This window comes from Hippopotamus amphibius, chromosome X, assembly GCF_030028045.1.
Source record: "Hippopotamus amphibius kiboko isolate mHipAmp2 chromosome X, mHipAmp2.hap2, whole genome shotgun sequence".
NCBI lineage: Eukaryota > Metazoa > Chordata > Mammalia > Artiodactyla > Hippopotamidae > Hippopotamus > Hippopotamus amphibius.
In genome coordinates, this window is record NC_080203.1 from 21,238,881 (window position 1) to 21,258,688 (window position 19,808).

The window sequence follows — 19,808 nt, forward strand, 5'->3', positions numbered from 1 at the left end:
TTAATTCTTTCTTTTTTTCTAATATAAACATTTGGAGTTATAAATGTCCCATAAAGCACTACTTTTGCTGTACTGCCTGAATTTTTATGTTGTATCTTCATTTACACTTAGATTGAAGTATTCTATATTTTTTCTGTGATTTATATCTTAATTCATGTGTTACTCATGTGCTATTTAAATTCCAAAATGTGGGAGTTTTTCAGATATTCTATTATTGTTGATTTCTAAGTAATTTTCATTATGACCAGAAAAGATATCCTGTTAGACTTAAATATCTAAGATTTATTAAGACATTTTATGGTCCAGCACATGATCTATCTTAAAATTCAGTGTGTTCTTCAAAGTATGTGTTTTCTGAAATTGTTGGGTGCAATGTGTTGTAAATGTGAATTCAGTCAACATGGTTGGTAGTGTTCTAAAAATTTTCTTTATCTTTACTTTTTTCCCCAGATGTTATAATTTGTATTATTTTGTCTCCAACTTTGTTAAAATTTTAAACCATTTCCAACCTATTGAACTTTCATTTCAAATAATATAGTTTTCAGTTCTAGAATTTCCATTTGATTCATTTTCCATAGTTTTAATTTCTGTCTTGGGATGCCAATTTGTCCACTTATCTTGATCACCTTTTCTTTTAAGTCCTTGAATAAATTTGGCAGCTTTTAATAATCCTTTTCTTATTCAATATCTGGGTCATTATGGTATCTATTCCTACTTACTTATGTCTTACTACTTTGTGTTACATTTTGCTCTTTATTCACATGTTTAGTAATATTTGATTATATAATGGATACTATTGATGATATTTTGTAAGAGATTTTTGATTCCCTTCTCTTTTTCCTAAGGATATTATGATTTATTTTATAGCTGGCAGTTAAATTATAGCCTGATCATCTTGAACTTTTAGAGCCTTCACTTAACACTTTGTTAGTGTTAGTCTGATTCAGTCTTGAGATAAATCCTTGATCCTTGGACCTAGTCTTTATTCCTGAGGTATGGACTTTTGTAAGTTTTTATAGAAAGCCTAAGATATTTGTGAAGATCCTCTAACTTTATTGAATTCAGCCTCCAAACTCTGTTGCCCTTATGGTGAGCAATGGCTAAAATCTCTGTTCCAATTCTCAGTCTTATTTCTGTTGCTTTCTGTTTTCTTATTGTTTTTTTTCTGTATATGTGCAGTTCAAAGATCATCTCATTATTTAATGGGAGTTAGTACCTAAAAACTGGTGCTCACCTTTCTGTGATATTCTTCTTTTTGAGACTTCTCCCTTCAAATTTTAGCCACTTTGGGAAGCCCCAAATCCATTCACTGGTACCCCAAGCCAATATGATTTGAGATTTCTGCTTGTGTTTTAGCTACCTCACACTAAGTTTCCTGGGTAGTGCCTTCAGAGGAAAAGCCACATAAGTATGGATCTCAGCTAGTGTGATTGTGTTCTTTTAACAATTTGAATGCTTTCCAGATTTTTCTTCCAAAACGCTCATTTCTAATATTCTCTCCAGCGTTTGTTTTTAAAATTTGTGAGACAATTGTTCCAAAACAAGACATTCTGCCATTACCAGATTCCAAACTGATTCTCTTTAAAAAAATGTTAGAAAGTGAAAAAAAAAACTTTGCATGACATATCAGGAGAAATTGTGCAGATGCATTTATAGGTGAAACTGAAAAATGTCATACAGTTATCTGTGATTCTTTGTATAATATATCTCAATTTCTGGGGAGGGGTCTGTGCAACCATGGGAACAATCACTTCTTTTCTCAGTAACCAATTTATTAAATGGAAAGTAATATCTATCTTGATTTCTCTTCATAGAAAATGCCAGTTTTCTGGTCAATTATCTGTGCTCATCTTACTTGGTATATCAGCTGCATTTGAAGAGTTGGTCATTCTCTCCTTGAGAACCATTTTTTTTTCTTTCCAGGACAATACACCCCTGTAATTTGCTTTATAACTCACTGGCTCCTCTATATCTTTTGCAGATTCTTTTTCTCCATGACCTCTGAATGTTGGAGTTCCTCAGGTCAGTGTTCTTGGACTTTTTGCCTTCTCTAGCTACTTTCTTTTGACATTCTCATCCATACCCTGTATGTTGACAATTTCCATATATATATTTCTAGTTTACATCTCTCCTCTGAACTTCAGATTTATATGTTTAACTGTTTAGTGATATTGTCTCTTTTTTGCTTAATATGCTTCTCAAAATTAACACGTGGAATCTTGCTCTCTCCCTGAGTTTCCCATCTCCAAAATATTTCCTGATAACCTCCATCTCCATTATCCCCCATATCCAGTTGTTTAGAACATAGTCATCTGTGTCGTCCTTAACTCTGTTCTTCATACCCCTGATCCACCATCTTTGAATTCTGGTGACCCTTCCTTCAAATATTTGCAAAATGATATCACTTCTCACCACTTTGATTACCTCCTTGTTCTATGCCAATATCATCTTTTACCTGCATTATTGCAATATCCTTCTACATAGTCTCAACTCATCCTTGCCCCATTAAAGTCATTTATTTTTTCATTTAACAGTCAGAGTAACTCTTTAAAAATGTAAGTCAGATCAGGACTCTCCACTCTGCAAACTCTTTCAAAGATTTAGGAATAACTATAAAGGTATGTTTATGGGCTTCTAAGGTATAAAGATGTAATTTGTATGACAATATTACAAATAAGGGGGGAAGGAACTGAGTTCTATAAGAGCAAAGTTTATGTACACTGTTGAAATTTAAGTGTTGTTTAGCCAAACTACATTGCTGTATATTAAGATGTTAATTATAATTCCAAAAGCCACCATTAAGTACATAAGCAATAATATATATTAAAAGAAACAATTGAATTAAAATGAAGTATTAGAAAATGTATATTAACATGAAAGAAAATAATACTGGAGGAATAGAGTAACAAATGAGATATAAGGCATACAGAAAAGTAAAAGCAAAATGGCAGGTTTTAATCCTACCATATCAATAATTACACTAAATGTAAGTGGACTAAATTCTCCAGTCAAAAGACAGAAACTGGCCAAAGGGATTTAGAAAATATCAAAACATGATCCAGCTATATTTTATCTATAACAGACTCATTTTAGAGTCAAAGACACAAGTGTGTTGAAAATAAAAGTTTAGAAAACATGCAAGCAGCACCAAAAATAGAGCTGGTGGAGCTAAACTAATATTGGACATAATAGACATTAAGACAAACATTGTTAGTACAGACAAAGGAGAACATTTTGTAATGATGCAAGTGTCAATCCGTCAAGGAAACACAATGCATCTAACAACACATACATCTAACAACTGAGTCACAATATACATAAAGTAAAACTGAGAGAATTCAAGTGAGAAATAGATAATTCAATAATAATAGAGACTTCTATACACCATTTTCAATCATTGATAGAACAACTAAACAGAAGATAAGAAAGGAAAAGGCTTGAACCAACTGGATCTATCAAGATCCTATTGAACACTCCACTCAACATCACCAGAACTAACATTTCTCTCAAGTGCACATAAAACATTTCCAGGATAGATCAAAAACTAAAACATACAACAATTCTCAATAAATGGAAAACAATTTATACTGTACAAAGTATGTTCATGACAACAATGGAACACAATTTGAAATTAATAACAGAAATTAGAGTAATTCCCAAATATATGGAAATTAAATAGATACTCTAAATAATCAATAGGTCACAAAAGAAATGAAAAGATAAATTAGGAAGCTCTTTGAAATGAATGAAAACATATAAAATACCAAAATCCATGAGATACATTTAAATCAGTGCTTAGAGAGAAATTTTTAGCTATACATGTCTATAGTAAAAAAAGAATTATTTCAAATCAATAACCAAACTTTTATGTAAAGAAACTAGAAGTGAAGATAAAACTAAACTCAAAACAAGCATTGAGAAATAAATAGTAAAGGTTAGAATGGAAATAAATGAAATAGAGAAGAGAAAAATCGTATAGAAATTCATTAGAACTAAACAATTATTCTTTGGAGAAATTTAAAAAATTATAAAATTTTAGCTTGATTGACAAAGAAAATGAGAAGGAAGACCCAAATTTATAAAATCAGAAATGAAATTTGGGACATCACTATCAAACTTAGGGACATGAGAATAATTATAAGGGAGTACTGTTAATCATTGTATGCCAATAAATTTGATAAGCTAAATCCAATGAACAAATTCCAAAAAATACAAAATGCCTCAAGAAGGAATAGAAAATCTGAATAGGCCTATTATAAGTAAAGTGATTGAATTAATAATCAAACATCTTTCCATGAAGAAAAGTCCTTACCAATATAGATTCACTGGAGAATTATTCCAAATACTTGAAGAATAATTAACACCAATCTTTCACAAACTCTTCCAAAAACAGAAGAGAAGGGAAAACTTCCCAAGTTATTCAATAGGACTAATATTATCCTTCTACCAAAATCAGACAGACATCACAAGAAAACTACAAACTAGTATCCCTTTTGAATATAGACCCCAAATCCTTAAGTAAATACTAGCAAAGCAAATCCAGCAATATACAAAAAGAGTTATTTGCCATAACTAAGTGATATTTATCGCAGAAATGCAGGGTTGACAACATATCAATGTAATACATTATATTAATTCATTAAAGGACAAAAACCACATCATCATCTAAACAGATACACTTAAATAATTTTACAAAATCTAATACCCTTTCATAATAAAAAAGCATTAGGAAACTAGGAACAGAAGGAATGTTACTCAACCTGATAAATGAAAACTGCACAACTAACATTGTGATTAATAGTTAAAGACTGCAAGCTTTCCCCCTAAGTTCCTGGAAGAAGACTAGGATTTCTATTTTTGCCACTTCTATTCCACATTGTACTGAAATTTTTGCCAGGGCAATTAGGCAAAAACAAACAAACAAACAAAAGCAAATTTAAAAAAATTAAATCATCCATATTGGAACAGAACTACTGCCATCTCTATTCACAAATGTCACGATCTTGTACATAGGAAATGCTAAGGAACTCACAGAATAAATTATTAGAACTAATGAACTCTTTCAACAAGCTTGCAGGATACAAAAATATACTAAATCAATAGTATTTCTATAAACCAGCAACGAACAATCAAAAATGAAATTAAGAAAGTAATTTCAATTATTGGAGCATAAAAAAAGGACAAAATACGCAGGAATAAATTTAACAAAAGAAGTGCAAGGCTTGTCCAATGAAACTTGAAAGAAGTTAAAGACAGACCTAACGAAATGGGAAAATTTCCTATTTTCATGACTAGGCAGATTTAATATTGGAAAATAGGAAGAAGGCAGTACTCCCCCAATTGATCTGTAGGCTAAACCCAATCTCTATCTAAATCTCAGTTGGAATTTTGTAGAAATTGCCCCATAAATCCTAAAATTCATATGGAAATGCAAGGGACCCAGAGTAGCCAAATCAATCTTGAAAACTAACAAAGTTAGAAGATTCACAACACAAGCACATGAAAAGATGCACATCATTAGTTACTATGAAAATGCAAATACAAATCACAATGAGATACCAATTTTAGCCCACTAAGATGGCTATAAAAATCTAATCGTACACTAACAAGCATTAGCTAGGATGTGGGGAAATTGGAAACTATATATTGCTGTGGCATGGATTCCCCTATTTTTCTAGTTTTCCAGTATTCACATCCTGAAGATTATTATTTCTAAAAACATAGGGACAAGCACTGGTGAATAGATAAACAAAATCTGGTATATCCAATACAATGGAATATTATTCAGCCATAAAACATTATTCAACATAGATGAACCTTGAAAACATTATGCTAAAAAGGTACATATTGTATCCTTTCCTTTATATCATTTTCTATTATTTACATCGCATTCAACAAAGTTATTGCAGGAATAAATGAACACTTTTCTTTTCTTAAAGGACTTTTATTGAGATATAATTAACACACAATAAACTGCAAATATTTAAAGTGTACAATTTGATATTTTTTCTTATTAGTAATATATGTATGGCAATCCCAATCTCCCAATTCACCTCCCCCGCCCCCACTTTCCCTCCTTGGTGTCCATATGTTTGTTGTGTACATCTGTCTCTATTTCTACCTTGCAAAGCTGTTGATCTGTACCATTTTTCTAGATTCTGCACATATGCGTTAATATACGATATTTGTTTTTCTCTCTTACTTCACTCTGTATGATAGTCTCTAGGTCCATCCATGTCTCTACAAATGTCCCAATTTCATTCCTTTTTATTGTATATATGTACCACATCTTTATCCATCCATCTGTTGATGGACATTTAGGTTGCATCCATGACCTGGCTATTGTAAATAGTGCTGTAATGAACATTGGGGTGAATGTGACGTTTTGAATTATGGTTTTCTCTGGGTATATGTCCAGTAATGGGATTGCTGGGTCATATGATAGTTCCATTTTTAGTTTTTTAAGGAACTTCTGTACTGTTCTCCATAGTGGCTGTATCAATTTACATTCCCATCAACAGTGCAAGAAGGTTCCCTTTTCTCCCTACCCTCTCCAGCATTTATTGTTTGTAGATTTTCTGATGATGCCCATTCTGACCATTGTGAGGTGATACCTCATTGTAGTTTTGATTTGCATTTCTCTAATAATTAGTGATGTTGAGCAGCTTTTCATGTGGCTCTTGGTCATCCGTATGTCTTCTTTGGAGAAATGCCTATTTAGGCCTTCTGCCCAGTTTTTGACTGAGTTGTTTGTTTTTTTGATAGTGAGCTGCATGAAGTGTTTATATATTTTGGAGATTAATCCTTTGTCTGTTGATTAATTCGCACATATTTTCTCCCATTCTGAGGGCTGTCTTTTCATCTTGTTTATAGTTTCCTTTGCTGTGCAGAAGCTTTTCAGTTTCATTAGGTCCCATTTGTTTATTTTTGTTTTTATTTGCATTATTCTAGGAAGTGGGTCACAAAAGATCTTGCTGTGATTTATGTCTAAGAGTGCTCTTCCTATGTTTTCCTCTAAGAATTTTACAATGTCTGGCCTTATGTTTAGGTCTTTAATCCATTTTGAGTTTATTTTTGTGTATGGTGTTTGGAAGTGTTCTAATTTCATTCTTTGACATGCAGCTGTCCCGTTTTCCCAGCACCACTTATTGAAGAGGCTGTCTTTTCTCCATTGTATACCCTTGCCTCCTTTGTCATAGATTAGTTGACCATAGTTTATCTCTGGGCTTTCTATCCTGTTCCATTGATCTATATTTCTGTTTTTGTCCCAGTACCATATTGTCTTGATTACTGTAGCTTTGTAGTATAGTCTGAAGTCAGAGAGTCTGATTCTTCCAGCTCCATCTTTTTTCCTAAAGATTTCTTTGGCTATTCGGGGTCTTTCGTGCCTCCATACAAATTTTAGGATTTATTGTTCTAATTCTGTAAAAAATGCCAGTGGTAATTTGATAGGGTTTGCATTGAATCTGTAGACTGCTTTGTGTAGTATAGACATTTTCACAATGTTGATTCTTCCAATCCAAGAACATGGTATGTCGCTCCATCTCTTTGTATCGTCTTTGATTTCTTTCATCAGTGTCTTATAGTTTTCTGAGTACAGTCTTTTACCTCTTTAGTTAAGTTTATTCCTAGGTATTTTATTCTTTTGTTGCAATGGCAAATGGGTTTGTTTCCTTAACTTCCCTGTCTGATCTTTTGTTGTTAGTGCATAGGAATGCAAGAAATTTCTGTGTGTCAATTTTGTATTCTACAACTTTACCAAAATCATTGATTAGCTCAAGTAGTTTTCTGGAAATGAACACTTTTCTGTGTGCTCCTTTCCATATGATGAAAATGGTAGACTTCACATTTCTGCTTCCCTGAGTTATAGAAACTCACGAATCATTCTGCAGATAATTAACTTTATTTTCTTATTACTTAGTATTGGTGTTGTTGACAAGCTCAATCAAAAGCCAACAAAATATTCTTGGGCTTTTTCAAATTTTAAATCTTTCTTTTAAACACTTCTAGGTAAAGTTGTTATTATGGCTCTCAAGTGCATTTTCTTCATTCTGCTGCTGCCAGTACACAGCACAAAGCTCTTTTCTCAGTGATGTTGATTTTTAAGGGGTCAGTTCAACCTTTTAAGATGTCACCTTGTGATTTTGGCACACCTTATGAGGAGATTGTGTGCAGGGAGGCAGAGTTGCCCATTATCAGCTGCAAGTCATAAGTGCTGTTTGGCAGAGATAAGAAATTTAAACAAGTTTCCCAAGGCATAGGTAGTTTCAAAGTATTGCCTGTTGATTATAATTCTAACTTGTTTACTTTGTAATATAAGGAATGTTTTAAGAAAACAACACTCACAATAAACATTTAACATAAAGACACCTTACGCACATATATCTAACTGATTAGTTGTTCTTATAATCTCTTACACTTTCTATTCATCCAGAGTCTTGACTTCATGTCAGATGTCTTCCTGCAGCTTGTTCTCCACTTCTAGATGTAACATATTTCTCTCTAGAGAGAGAACCCTGTCTAACTTCTTCCTTGGTTAATCAAAAGGGAAGACATTAGTTTACTTGTCTAATTTTCTCTTGTAGCTAAAAAAGTCCCTGCCTCTCCCCAATAAATTTTTTTTCTGTCAGTGAAAGGCACATCTCATTGCTTGTTCTATTCTACCTCTTCTTATTCCCTAATGAAAATGATCAAACTCCAATAAGTATTAGGTTTGTAGTTTTACTCCATTTTTTCTTTCTTTTGAGGACTCACATTTGTTTCCCCCCTCTAGTGTTTGACTTTATCTGCTCACTGTGTCTTGTTAGTTAGTTACTAGTACCTTCCCTTTACTTTCAGGGGTGCTTCAGTTTAAACGAGAAGTTTTAGAAACACCAGAAATAAAAGTTACACAAGAAGTTGTTCAGGGTTAAAATGGTAATGTTACAACAAAATTTGCATAACACCATAGATTCTCTTTCTAAAGAATTCTCTATGGGGATTCCCACAGTTTTATTATTTTCATTTTCATTTACAATAGTCACCCATCAGCTTTGGTTGTTGACCGGTTAAGTATTAATTGCAGGAGTGCTTACCAGAGTGAAATAAAATGGCTCAAACTGTCAGGATGTATCTGGAAACAATGATGGAGTCAATCAATGTTGAAACGAATTTTGGGACTTTTTATTGAGCACAGCATTTTGTTTCCAAAATTGAACTGGTTCATTGTCATTTTGAACCAACAACAAAGGCCCTGACTATTGAAACACAAATGACCAATGAACATGAGAAACATATTCAATCTCCTTTCTAATAAAATAAATTCAAATTAAGAGCACAGTAGGAACATTTTTTTCGTTCTATCCTATTTTCATGGATTGTTTTAAAAATGATATTGTCATTATTTATATAGAAACAAGCAAACACTCAAAAATGGCCTTGTGTTAGTGAATTGACAGTTTTTTCTTGTTTTGACTGATGTGTATGCTGTACCCACCATGTGCCAGATACTGTGGTAGAAGCTTATCATATATTATCTAATTCTCAAAACAAGTTTGTGAGGTAGGCACTCTTATAATCCCCATTTTACAGATGAGAAAATTGAAATTTAAAGATGGAAACTAATTAACTAAATCCCACACAACTGTGAGTGGGAGACTTAAACACGTCTTCTGGATTCTAACACCTATGTAAACCTCATTAAGTGTTGGGATTAGAGGTAGTATTGCATTAAAAAAATGAACATTATAATTTTTATACTCAAAAGATACAGTACATGCTTGTTTTTTTAAGGAGTTCCTCCTGAGTTAAATTTGCTCTGTGTGAGGTCAACAACTTTGGAAGTGACATGCAATTATCCAGAAGTAGGATACATTTGCAGAGAAAATGTGGCCCTATCTACTGATCAAGACATGCAATTGTAGGTTCCATAGAGTCATCAATTCTGGACCTCAGTATGCACACAGTCTTGAAGGACTCGTTGCTTCAGCAGAGGACTTTCTATGTGGAAGTCTTATATAGCAGTTGAGCAACTTTCCCCTTTCTACCCACTCACATCCATCACTCCTAAGCCTGGGTCATAATATACCTCCTACAAAAAGTATTAAGATAAGAATTGTCCATTTTACAACTTTTCTCTTTATCATCTATAGAAAAGAATGTAGAATCTTGAAATATTTCTCACTTAGTAAAACAAAATCAAGGCTACTCAGGATTCAAATGTACTAATTATTATTTTGTTTTATAAGCTCTCCCACAAGATTGTCCTGTATAATTTATTACTTACATGGATTGTATTGTAAATGTTTAACATGTTTTTCTCAGTGGAAGTAAGTTCTTTATCACATGCCGGTTGGAAATAGGAAAAAAAAAAACCCGTTTGAAACTAACTACCTCACTAAAATATTATTTAGTATTTGGACCTCGTTATTTTTACAAGTCAATGTCAAGCTGTTGGTTAGATAAGCCTCCATGGACTATTCATGCCCTTTTTAAGACTCTTTCTTCTTAATTATTTTTCTTATAACATCTTTCACATCCTTGTTCCTTAAGGTATAAATGAGAGGGTTCAACATAGGGGTTACAACACCATAAAATGCAGAGATGACTTTGCTCTGGTCCTGGTTCTCCCTTGATTGAGGTTTCAGGTACATGTAGATGGCTGTCCCATAAAATATGGTGACCACAGTCAGATGGGATACGCAGGTGGAGAAAGCTTTGAGCCTGGCCTCTGCAGAGCAGATCCTCAGCACGGCAACCACAATGCGAGTATAGGAGATGAGGATGAAGGTGAAGGGCAGGGGTAGTGTAAATATACCGATGACCAGACCCAGATTATGTCTGACTGGGGTGTCTGAGCAGATTAGCTTCAACAGGGCCTGTACCTCACAGGTAAAATGGTTGATGACATTGTGTCCACAAAAATTGGCAGGAATTGCAATGATTGGTATCACTGCTAAAAGGAAGGCACTAGCCCAGGTCACCACAGCCAACTCTATGCAGACCTGATTATTCATAATGATGGTGTAATGCAGGGGATTGGATATTGCAATGAATCTATCATAAACCATGATGGCAAGGAGGAGGCATTCTGTCATCCCCAGAAAAAGAGCAATGGTCATCTGAGCATAACAGCCAGTATAGGAAATAGTGGGGTAGTCTCTTAAACCATTGAACAATAAAAAAGGCACTGAATTGCTAGAGTAGCAGATATCAAGGAAGGACAATTTGCTTAAGAAAAAATACATAGGGGTGTGAAGCTGCTTATCTACTCTAACCACAGCAATGATCAGAGCGTTACCCACCAATGTGATCAGGTAGACTGCTACCATGGTGCAATAAAATGGCAATCTGGACTATTGGATGACTGGACAAACCCACCAGGATGAACTCTGTCACTTCGCTGGCATTATCTGTAACTGGACTATCCATTTTGTTCTATGTGCTGAGGAAGAAGAAATTGAAATCATTTTAATTTGGGAAACATTTATTGAGTGTTTGCTATATCCTCAGTAGTATATCAGGTGCTATTAGGAGGAGATGTCTATGAAAAAAATGATGCTGTTTGTTAGTTTGTGTTCTATTTTGGAAGATAAAGTATTCATATGCAGCATAAGATTGATTTGCAAAGTAGCACAATCCATTGTGAGTCTTAATTCCTTCATCTATAAAATAAGGGAGGTTGGACTCCACATGAAGCATGCTTTGAACACTCCCCCTTAAAGAAAATGTGCAAATTTATTGCTTAAATGTAATTAGATCCCTGAATCACAGAATTACTAATTGTTCTTTCCTGCTATGGATATTAGCCAGAGATTTGTCTTTTGCTGGTTCATATCCATGGCCCAGTTTACTCTCATTTCTTCCTTAACCTGCACATCCAATCACTAAATACTATTGGCTCATCCTCCTAAATATATTTCAAATCTACCTACAAATCTCCATATATACAGCCAACACTTATCTAGTAAGAGCCACCAGTGTCTCACATCTGGACTAACACATGAGCTGCTTAATACATCTCCCTACTTCCATTCTTGCCTCTCTATAGTCTATTCTACACATAGCAACCTTTTACAAACATACAGAATTATGACCATATCATTCCCATGCTTAAAACCACTCTAGAGCTTCTAATTACAATTGGAATGATCTAACCTATTTACCATGACCCACAAGATTCTAAATAACCTGACCCTAACCTTATCTTGGGCTGTCTTTTCTAGTGCTGACCTTGTTTCAGCCATATTTTCTTTATGAAGCACTCTAAGCTTGTTCCTACCTCAGGATTTTGCACATTGTATTCTTTCTGCCTGAAATAGTCTCCCTACCTTCTTTGCTTGGTGAACTCCTGGTCATTCTTAATATCTCAGCCTAAAAGGAACTTCATTAGAAAAGCCTTCCCTAATCCCACTAATTTAAATTAGATCTCTTTGTTAAAATTGTTAGTACTCAGAACTTCTCCTGTATGGCTCTTATCACAGTTTGTATTTATATATTTGCATGATTATTTAATTTCTGATCTCTCATTACTGCTGTAGGGGAATGAGGTTGTGACTCTTCTATGCACTGCCTTGTTTTCACTACCTCACACAATACCTGGCGTGAACCCACAAAATATGGATTCAATACTTTTGTTGAATGAATAAAGGCCAGTTATTTGGTTCTTCTATCTTACCAAACGTCATGAAATTGATCTGACTGAAACTACTTTGAACTGGCTGAAGAAAATAAATGTTTGGTGGTAAAAAACCTATGATGAGAAACAGTCAATATCTTATAGTATTCAGTCCTTTTATTTTTTTTTTGGCCATGCCCCATGGCATGTGGGATCTTAGTTCCCCAACCAGCAATCGAACCCGTGCCCCCTGCAGTGGAAGTGTGGAGTCTTAACCACTGGACCACTGGGGAAGTCCCTCATAGTAGTAATGCTCTGTAGCTCAGAAATGATATATTTGAGCTCTACAATTTGCCCTTTGCACGGAGGGAAGGTGTGTTAGTGAAGAAGGAAAAATGGGTTTATCCTAGAAACTGAAAAACAAGCGTTTCCACCCGTTTTCAGCCATTCAAAATTTTACTTTCTTTGTTTGGTCTAGTTCTATCAGATACACATGCTATCACATACCAGCTCATTATTAAGGTCAAGATCTTTTCCTAGATAGTCTGTAAAATTTCCATGAAGTTCTAGTCACAAATCAGGATTTGGGGCATCTACAGTGTGTAGTTTCAGACTTATGAGACAGTTGTCAGGCCTTGGTGAAAACAGGCTGTGGATGGAAAGTTTTGTCTTAGGAGCCAGGCAGCAGGGAGAACTATCCAGGCTAATGATGTACGTGATCCCTTTAGATTCTCTACTCTGGACAGGCTTCAAATCTCAGAAGGTAAAAGACCTTTATAGACAAGTAATTCAGGAAGTAGAGTAAGAATTTATAACAGGATCCTCAATAAAACCTAATACCGGATAAGGGGGTTCTGAAAAGAAATCAGAACCAACGACTGACAAACTGAAAAAATACTTGGCTGCTGCTAAACTTCTATTTACAGTTGTTTTTACTTATTAGAGAGAGTGATCCTACAAGGAGGCTCTTGACTACCTCTAATGAGAATTTAAAGACTCCTTTTTGTTCTGTATACTGTCAGAATTGGAATCAGAAAACAGAATCAATCTGAAGTGAAAAAGTCTTCTTGGAGTAGAGTTATAGGATTGAGACTGAAGCAGAAGTCAGGTGATCTAGTCTTTATTAAATGGTGAAACCACAAGCATAGTTTCTTAATAGCATTACAAAAACGGGATTTTCGAGGCACAAACTTTTTCAAGAGGTACTAAAGTTTCACACTAGAATGGCAACATTTTAAATCTTAAAGCCTTATTTTGACTTACAATATTCACCATCTGATAGCCCTAAAAATCTCAAAACAAATGTCAGTATAGATAGCTGGAAAACAAATAACACATTTTGTGTTTACATGATTTTAGAGAATCTCACTAGACTAACCATATATATTTTTTACTGAATAATTCAGTTTTAGCACTGTGTAGGCCAGAATCTTCCTAAATTAACTAGACAAATGTGGAGATTCGCACATATAGTCACAGGCTTTTGATCTTTCGGAAACATGCTGATTGCACTTTTCTTCACGCAGGTTTCCCAAAGAGGGCTTTCCTGGTCCCACTTACCATGTAAGAGCATGCTTCCTAGGAGGACTCATTTCATTTTTAATACTAAAATTAAGGGATGCTTGGAGTATTTTCCCTGTTCGCTGAGCTCTTCAGAAAGCTCCCAGGAGCTCAAAATATACTGGAATATATAGTGCGTACAGAGAAGAATTTCTATTATTCATATCCGGCAGTATAGAGTGTTGGTTAAGAGCATGGATTCTGGATCAAAGTTTGAATACTGGATCCAACACTGATTCACTGTGTGGCACTGGTAATTTACTTAACTTGTTTACACCTTACTTACCTCAATTATAAAATTGGGAAAATTATAGTAATTATGTCATAGTGCTTTTGTGCCATATATATATATGTATATGCTATTATTATTTTTAAATGAATCCTTATTTGGGAAGTAGCACCCATGACAATGTGACCACATTTATTGTCTTTATTTTCTGAAAGGGGGAAAATAAATAAATGAGGACATAAATAAAGCAATATGGTCAGATTATACTGTGAACCTTCTGAAAGACAAATTTGTGTTTTATTCCTGTAACTCCAGTACTTGTCTCAATTCCTGACACATGGCAGGAACTTAATGAATAAATGAATATTTGGGGAATCAAATTGATTTTACTTACCTGAATAGCAAAAAAGCCCCCCAAACAAAAACACCAAAGTCTCTAAGAGCTGTGTTGATATATAGCCCCTTATGTGTTGCAGGATCATTAATTCACTGAAGTGTTGTAGTCTTTCAAGGGGAGTGAGTTACAGGTGCATCCTGGGAGATCCATGTCAAGACTGACCATTCCACACATATATGTTGATTTGTTTCAACAGACAACTATAGTTCTTCTTCTCCTTGCCAGGGTGTATGTTCTTCACTTGCTCTTACAATGGGTTTTGTTTTGATTCTTTTCAGCATTTTAGAAACCAGGACTCCAATCTTACGATTTGTATGGAAACGCAAAAGACCCCGAATAGCCAAAGCAATCTTGTGAAGGAAAAATGGAGTTGGTGGAATCAGGCTTCCTGACTTCAAACTATACTACAAGGCCATAGTGATCAAGACAGTATGGTACCGGCACAAAAATAGAAAGGAAGACCAATGGAACAGAATAGAGAACTCAGAGGTAAGCCCAAACACATATAGGCACCTTATCTTTGACAAAGGAGGCACGAATATACAATGGAAAAAAGACAGCCTCTTCAATAAGTGGTGCTGGGAAAATTGGACAGCAACATGTCAAAGAATGAAATTAGAATACTTCCTAACCATGCACAAACATAAACTCCAGATGGATTAAAGACCTCAGTGTAAGGCCAGACACTATAAAACTCCTAGAGGAAAACATAGGCAGAACACTCTATGACATCCATCAAAGCAAGATCCTTTTGGACCCACCTCCTAGAATCATGGAAATAAAATCAAGAATAAACAAATGGGACCTCATAAAACTTAAAAGCTTTTGTACAGCAAAAGAAACCATAAACAAGACTAGAAGGCAACCCTCAGAATGGGAAAAAATAGTTGCCTACGAAACAACAGACAAAGGTTTAACCTCCAAAATATACAAGCAGCTCCTGCAGCTTCATACCAAAAAAGCAAATAACCCAATCCACAAATGGGTGGAAGACCTAAATAGACATTTCTCCAAAGAAGACATCCAGATGGCCAGCAAACACATGAAAAGATGCTCAACATCACTAATCATTAGAGAAATGCAAGTCAAAGCCACAATGAGGTATCACCTCACACCGATCAGAATGGCCATCATCACAAAATCTGGAAACAACAAATGTTGGAGAGGGTGTGGAGAAAAGGGAACTCTCCTGCACTGTTGGTGGGACTGTAAGTTGGTACAGCCACTATGGAAAACAGTTTGGAGGTTCCTTAAAAAACTACAAATAGAACTACCATATGATCCAGTAATCCCACTCCTGGGCATATACCCAAAGAAAACCATAATCCCAAAAGAAACATGTACCATAATGTTTATTGCAGCACTATTTACAATAGCCAGGACATGGAAGCAACCTAATGCCCATCAACAAATGAATGGATACAGAAGATGTGGCATATATATACAATGGAATATTACTCAGCTATGAAAAGGGATGAGATGGAGCTATATGTAATGAGGTGGCTAGACCTAGAGTCTGTCATACAGAGTGAAGTAAGTCAGAAAGAGAAAGACAAATATTGTATGCTAACTCACATATACGGAATCTAAAAATGGTACTGATGAACTCAGTGACAAGACAAGAACAAGGACGCAGATGCAGAGAATGGACTGGAGAACTCGAGGTTTGCGGGGCACGGGGGGTGAAGGGGAAGCTGAGACGAAGCGAGAGAGTAGCACAGACATGTATATACTACCAACTGTAAAATAGATAGCCAGTGGGAAGTTGTTGTATAACAAAGGGAGTTCAACTCGAGGATGGAAGATGCCTTAGAGGACTGGGATGGGGAGGGTGGGGGGTACTTGGGGGAGGGTAGGGGGGAGTCAAGGGAGGGCGGGAATATGGGAATATGTGTATAAAAACAGATGATTGAACTTGGTGTACCCCCCCCCAAAAAAAGAAAAAAGAAACCAGGACTCCAAATGGTCCAAAATATGAGCAACAGAAGAAGAAGAGAATAGTCTTAAACATTCTCTGCTGTTACATTCTGAGTTTATTCATTCTGGTTCCAAAGAAGTGATTTCACTGAAGAGACTTCAGGGATCAGGTCCCTAAAAGGCAATTAAATCCTGCTACTGAACTAAAGCTGTATATTCTTCTGGGAGTGTTATTTCTAAGTCATTAAAATATAAGTAGATTTTGTCTACTAATGCCAATACTTCAGTAGTGACAATATGATAACACTTTTGACTAACACCATCAACTCCACTTCTGCTCTTAAGTTACCAGGGAGTAGAACCAATTGTAGAGTGATTACTAGAGTCTTGTGTTTCTTGGGAGGGTTTCCAATACAGTGACTCAAGAAGGTAGTGAATGAATAGGAAAGGAGGAATGGCCACAATCTACTGGGATGCTATGAAAGCTTCAATTAAGCTTTTAAGTAAATAAAATTATGTTAACAGTGTTTACTGGAGGTTTCCTCTTCCTCTTCACTTTACCCTGATTTCCCCCAGTCCATCCCAGCCACCTTTGACTTGAATAATTTCTGGAAATCCCACTTTTTCCTAAAACTTTACTGGATTAATTTTGAGGTGCCATACAAACTGTCGCTGTCTAAATATAATCCTGTATCTTCTCATTCACTGTCCCATTGATTTACTTCATCTGTGCATGTACCTAATTACAATAGTATTATTTTATTGATTTCTTGCCCAATTGTGGCCTGAATATATGATGTAATTATTTATTATTTTTATATGTATCCTTCTTAAAATTTCAAACTTAGAGTTCAGGATTTTAGGAATGAGGCATCTCAGCAAATAGTCTAGCTGAGTGCTGCTCAAAATGTTTGCAATGAGATAAGAACAGAATTGAGAGCAAACAGTAATTTTTAAAGTGATTTGACATCGCCATAATATTTTTATTGTATTTTATAAAATATCACTCTGTAACAGCTTGGAACTTTAAAAAACAGCTGTGTTCTACCACAGATAGTTTGAGAAGTATTGGTTTAACACCTATTTATTTAACCAGTTCTTACTGTACATGTACTCTGTGCCAGGAACTATGCTAGGGAGACAGAGATGAATAAAACAAGCTTCTTGTTCTCAATAAACTTATGATCTAATTGGGAATAAACACTCCAAAACAATTGATTATAAAATAATATGGAAGATGCTAAATTTAGGGTTGAACAAGATGTTATTAAGCCAAAGAAAATGAAATTAAGTCACCTATGCAGGGTTAAACAGAATGGAATGCGCTCTGGGGAAGGCTTCATTGAAGACATGACATTAGATCTGACCTTGAAGGATGACTGATGTTTTGCCAGGCATAGAAGACAACAAGGACACTGCAGACAGAGAGAACAATGTATACAGTGGCATGTATGCTTAAAAGGTAGAGAAAAAAGTATTGTTTTCCTAGAGCATGGGGTCTGTGGAAATGAGGTAGAAAAGAGGGATAGAGTTGGCATATCCTACAGGCAATAGGGAGCCACTGCAAGTTTCTAATCTTGGAGTGGAATTGTAGAGGAAGGTTTAGCATGATGAGATTTTCCCTTTAGAAAATCATTCTGGAGAAGTTGATTGAATGGCTAGTTTAGAGAGAGACTGCACTAGGGAAAAATAGGAGCTTATTACAGTCATCCTGGTAGGGGTTGAGGAAGCTGTGGACTAGGACGGATGCATTGAGGACACAGAAGGGAAGGATTTCAAAGACATTTCAGAGCACAAATCAATAAGATTCAGTGAGTGAGTGGTCGTTAAGGGTAAGTGAGGAGAAGATGTAGAGGCTAACTCTGAGGATAATGAAAATACCATCATGTAGCATTTGTAATGTGCTTTTAACTTTTTAACATCTCACATCTGTGATCTCATTTGATCTTTCAACCCTTCTGAGGTAGGTTAAAGAATATATTTTCCCCTGTTTGACAGATTCAATCCAGAGAAGTTAAGTGTTTCGCCCAGAGTTTCATAGCTCATTAATGGCAGAACCCAGACTAGAATCCAGACTTCCTGACTCCTAATCATGTGCTTTTCTCACTCCATCACGATGTTGTATTGAAAAAGTGACCTGCTGCTCACACTTAATCAGAAACAGTTGCTATGCATATTACTAGTGGGGGGAAAAAGAGGAGAGAAGGCACCCAGTGAGAAGAGCACCAACTGCTTTTGAGTCAATTGAGACTTCAGTATTAGTAATAATAACTGTATAATAACAATAATAAGTAAATGCTTATTGAGGACTATGTCCCAGCCATAGTTCTCAGCATTTTATATAAAATCAACTGATTTAATCCTCTTAATCTTATGAGGTCAGTCCTATGATTTTCTTCCTCTTATAAATAAGGAAACTGAGGCAGGAACTTGCCCAAGTTCATATAGCCAGGAACAGTCAGGGTCAGATTTTTTAGCCAGACAATGTGAAAACATAGTGGTTTTTCCTTTCTCTGTTCAGCAACAATCTTACCTTCTTCCTACTTTTCTTTTTCAAAGACTGCTTGAACTCATCAGGGTCCCATCAGAAAGAGAATCTAGGCATCAGGAGAATTGTATTTTTTTAATTAATTAAATTAAATTAATCTTTATTGAGGTATAACTGACACATAACATTATACTAGTTTCAGGTGTACACCATAATGATTTGATATGTGTATACAATGAGAAATTACCACCACAATAATTCTAGGACAATTGTATTCTAATCCCAGTCATATCACTAAATGTTAACCTTGATAGTATCACAGCCTCTCTACATCTTTTTATCACCTGTTAATGTCAGTTTCATAATATTAATAATATCTGTTTGCTTATCTCATTAAATTATTTAGAAGATGTGAGGTAATATATGTTCAAGAATAAGATAAACTATAAATTGTATAAAGTGCTTTATAACCTTAAGAACTAGGAAGATATAAACTCAAATAGTATTGTTGCCTGTGTACATGTCTTTCTTCCCACCTAGGCAGTGAATTCTTTGAGGGTAAGGATCACATATTTTTTTTTTCACCACTGCCTCTCTGGCAAAACCATAGTACAGACCGTAT

At 35.2% G+C, this 19,808-nt stretch overlaps 1 protein-coding gene across 1 annotated transcript; it reads right to left on the reverse strand.

Annotated features, from left to right (window-relative positions):
- Positions 1 to 10,469: 10,469 nt before the first annotated feature.
- Positions 10,470 to 11,309, reverse strand: LOC130841386 (olfactory receptor 13H1-like). Its single transcript, XM_057717568.1, has one exon. It carries the CDS (start codon positions 11,307 to 11,309, stop codon positions 10,470 to 10,472), a length of 840 nt encoding a protein of 279 aa, XP_057573551.1.
- Positions 11,310 to 19,808: the final 8,499 nt, after the last annotated feature.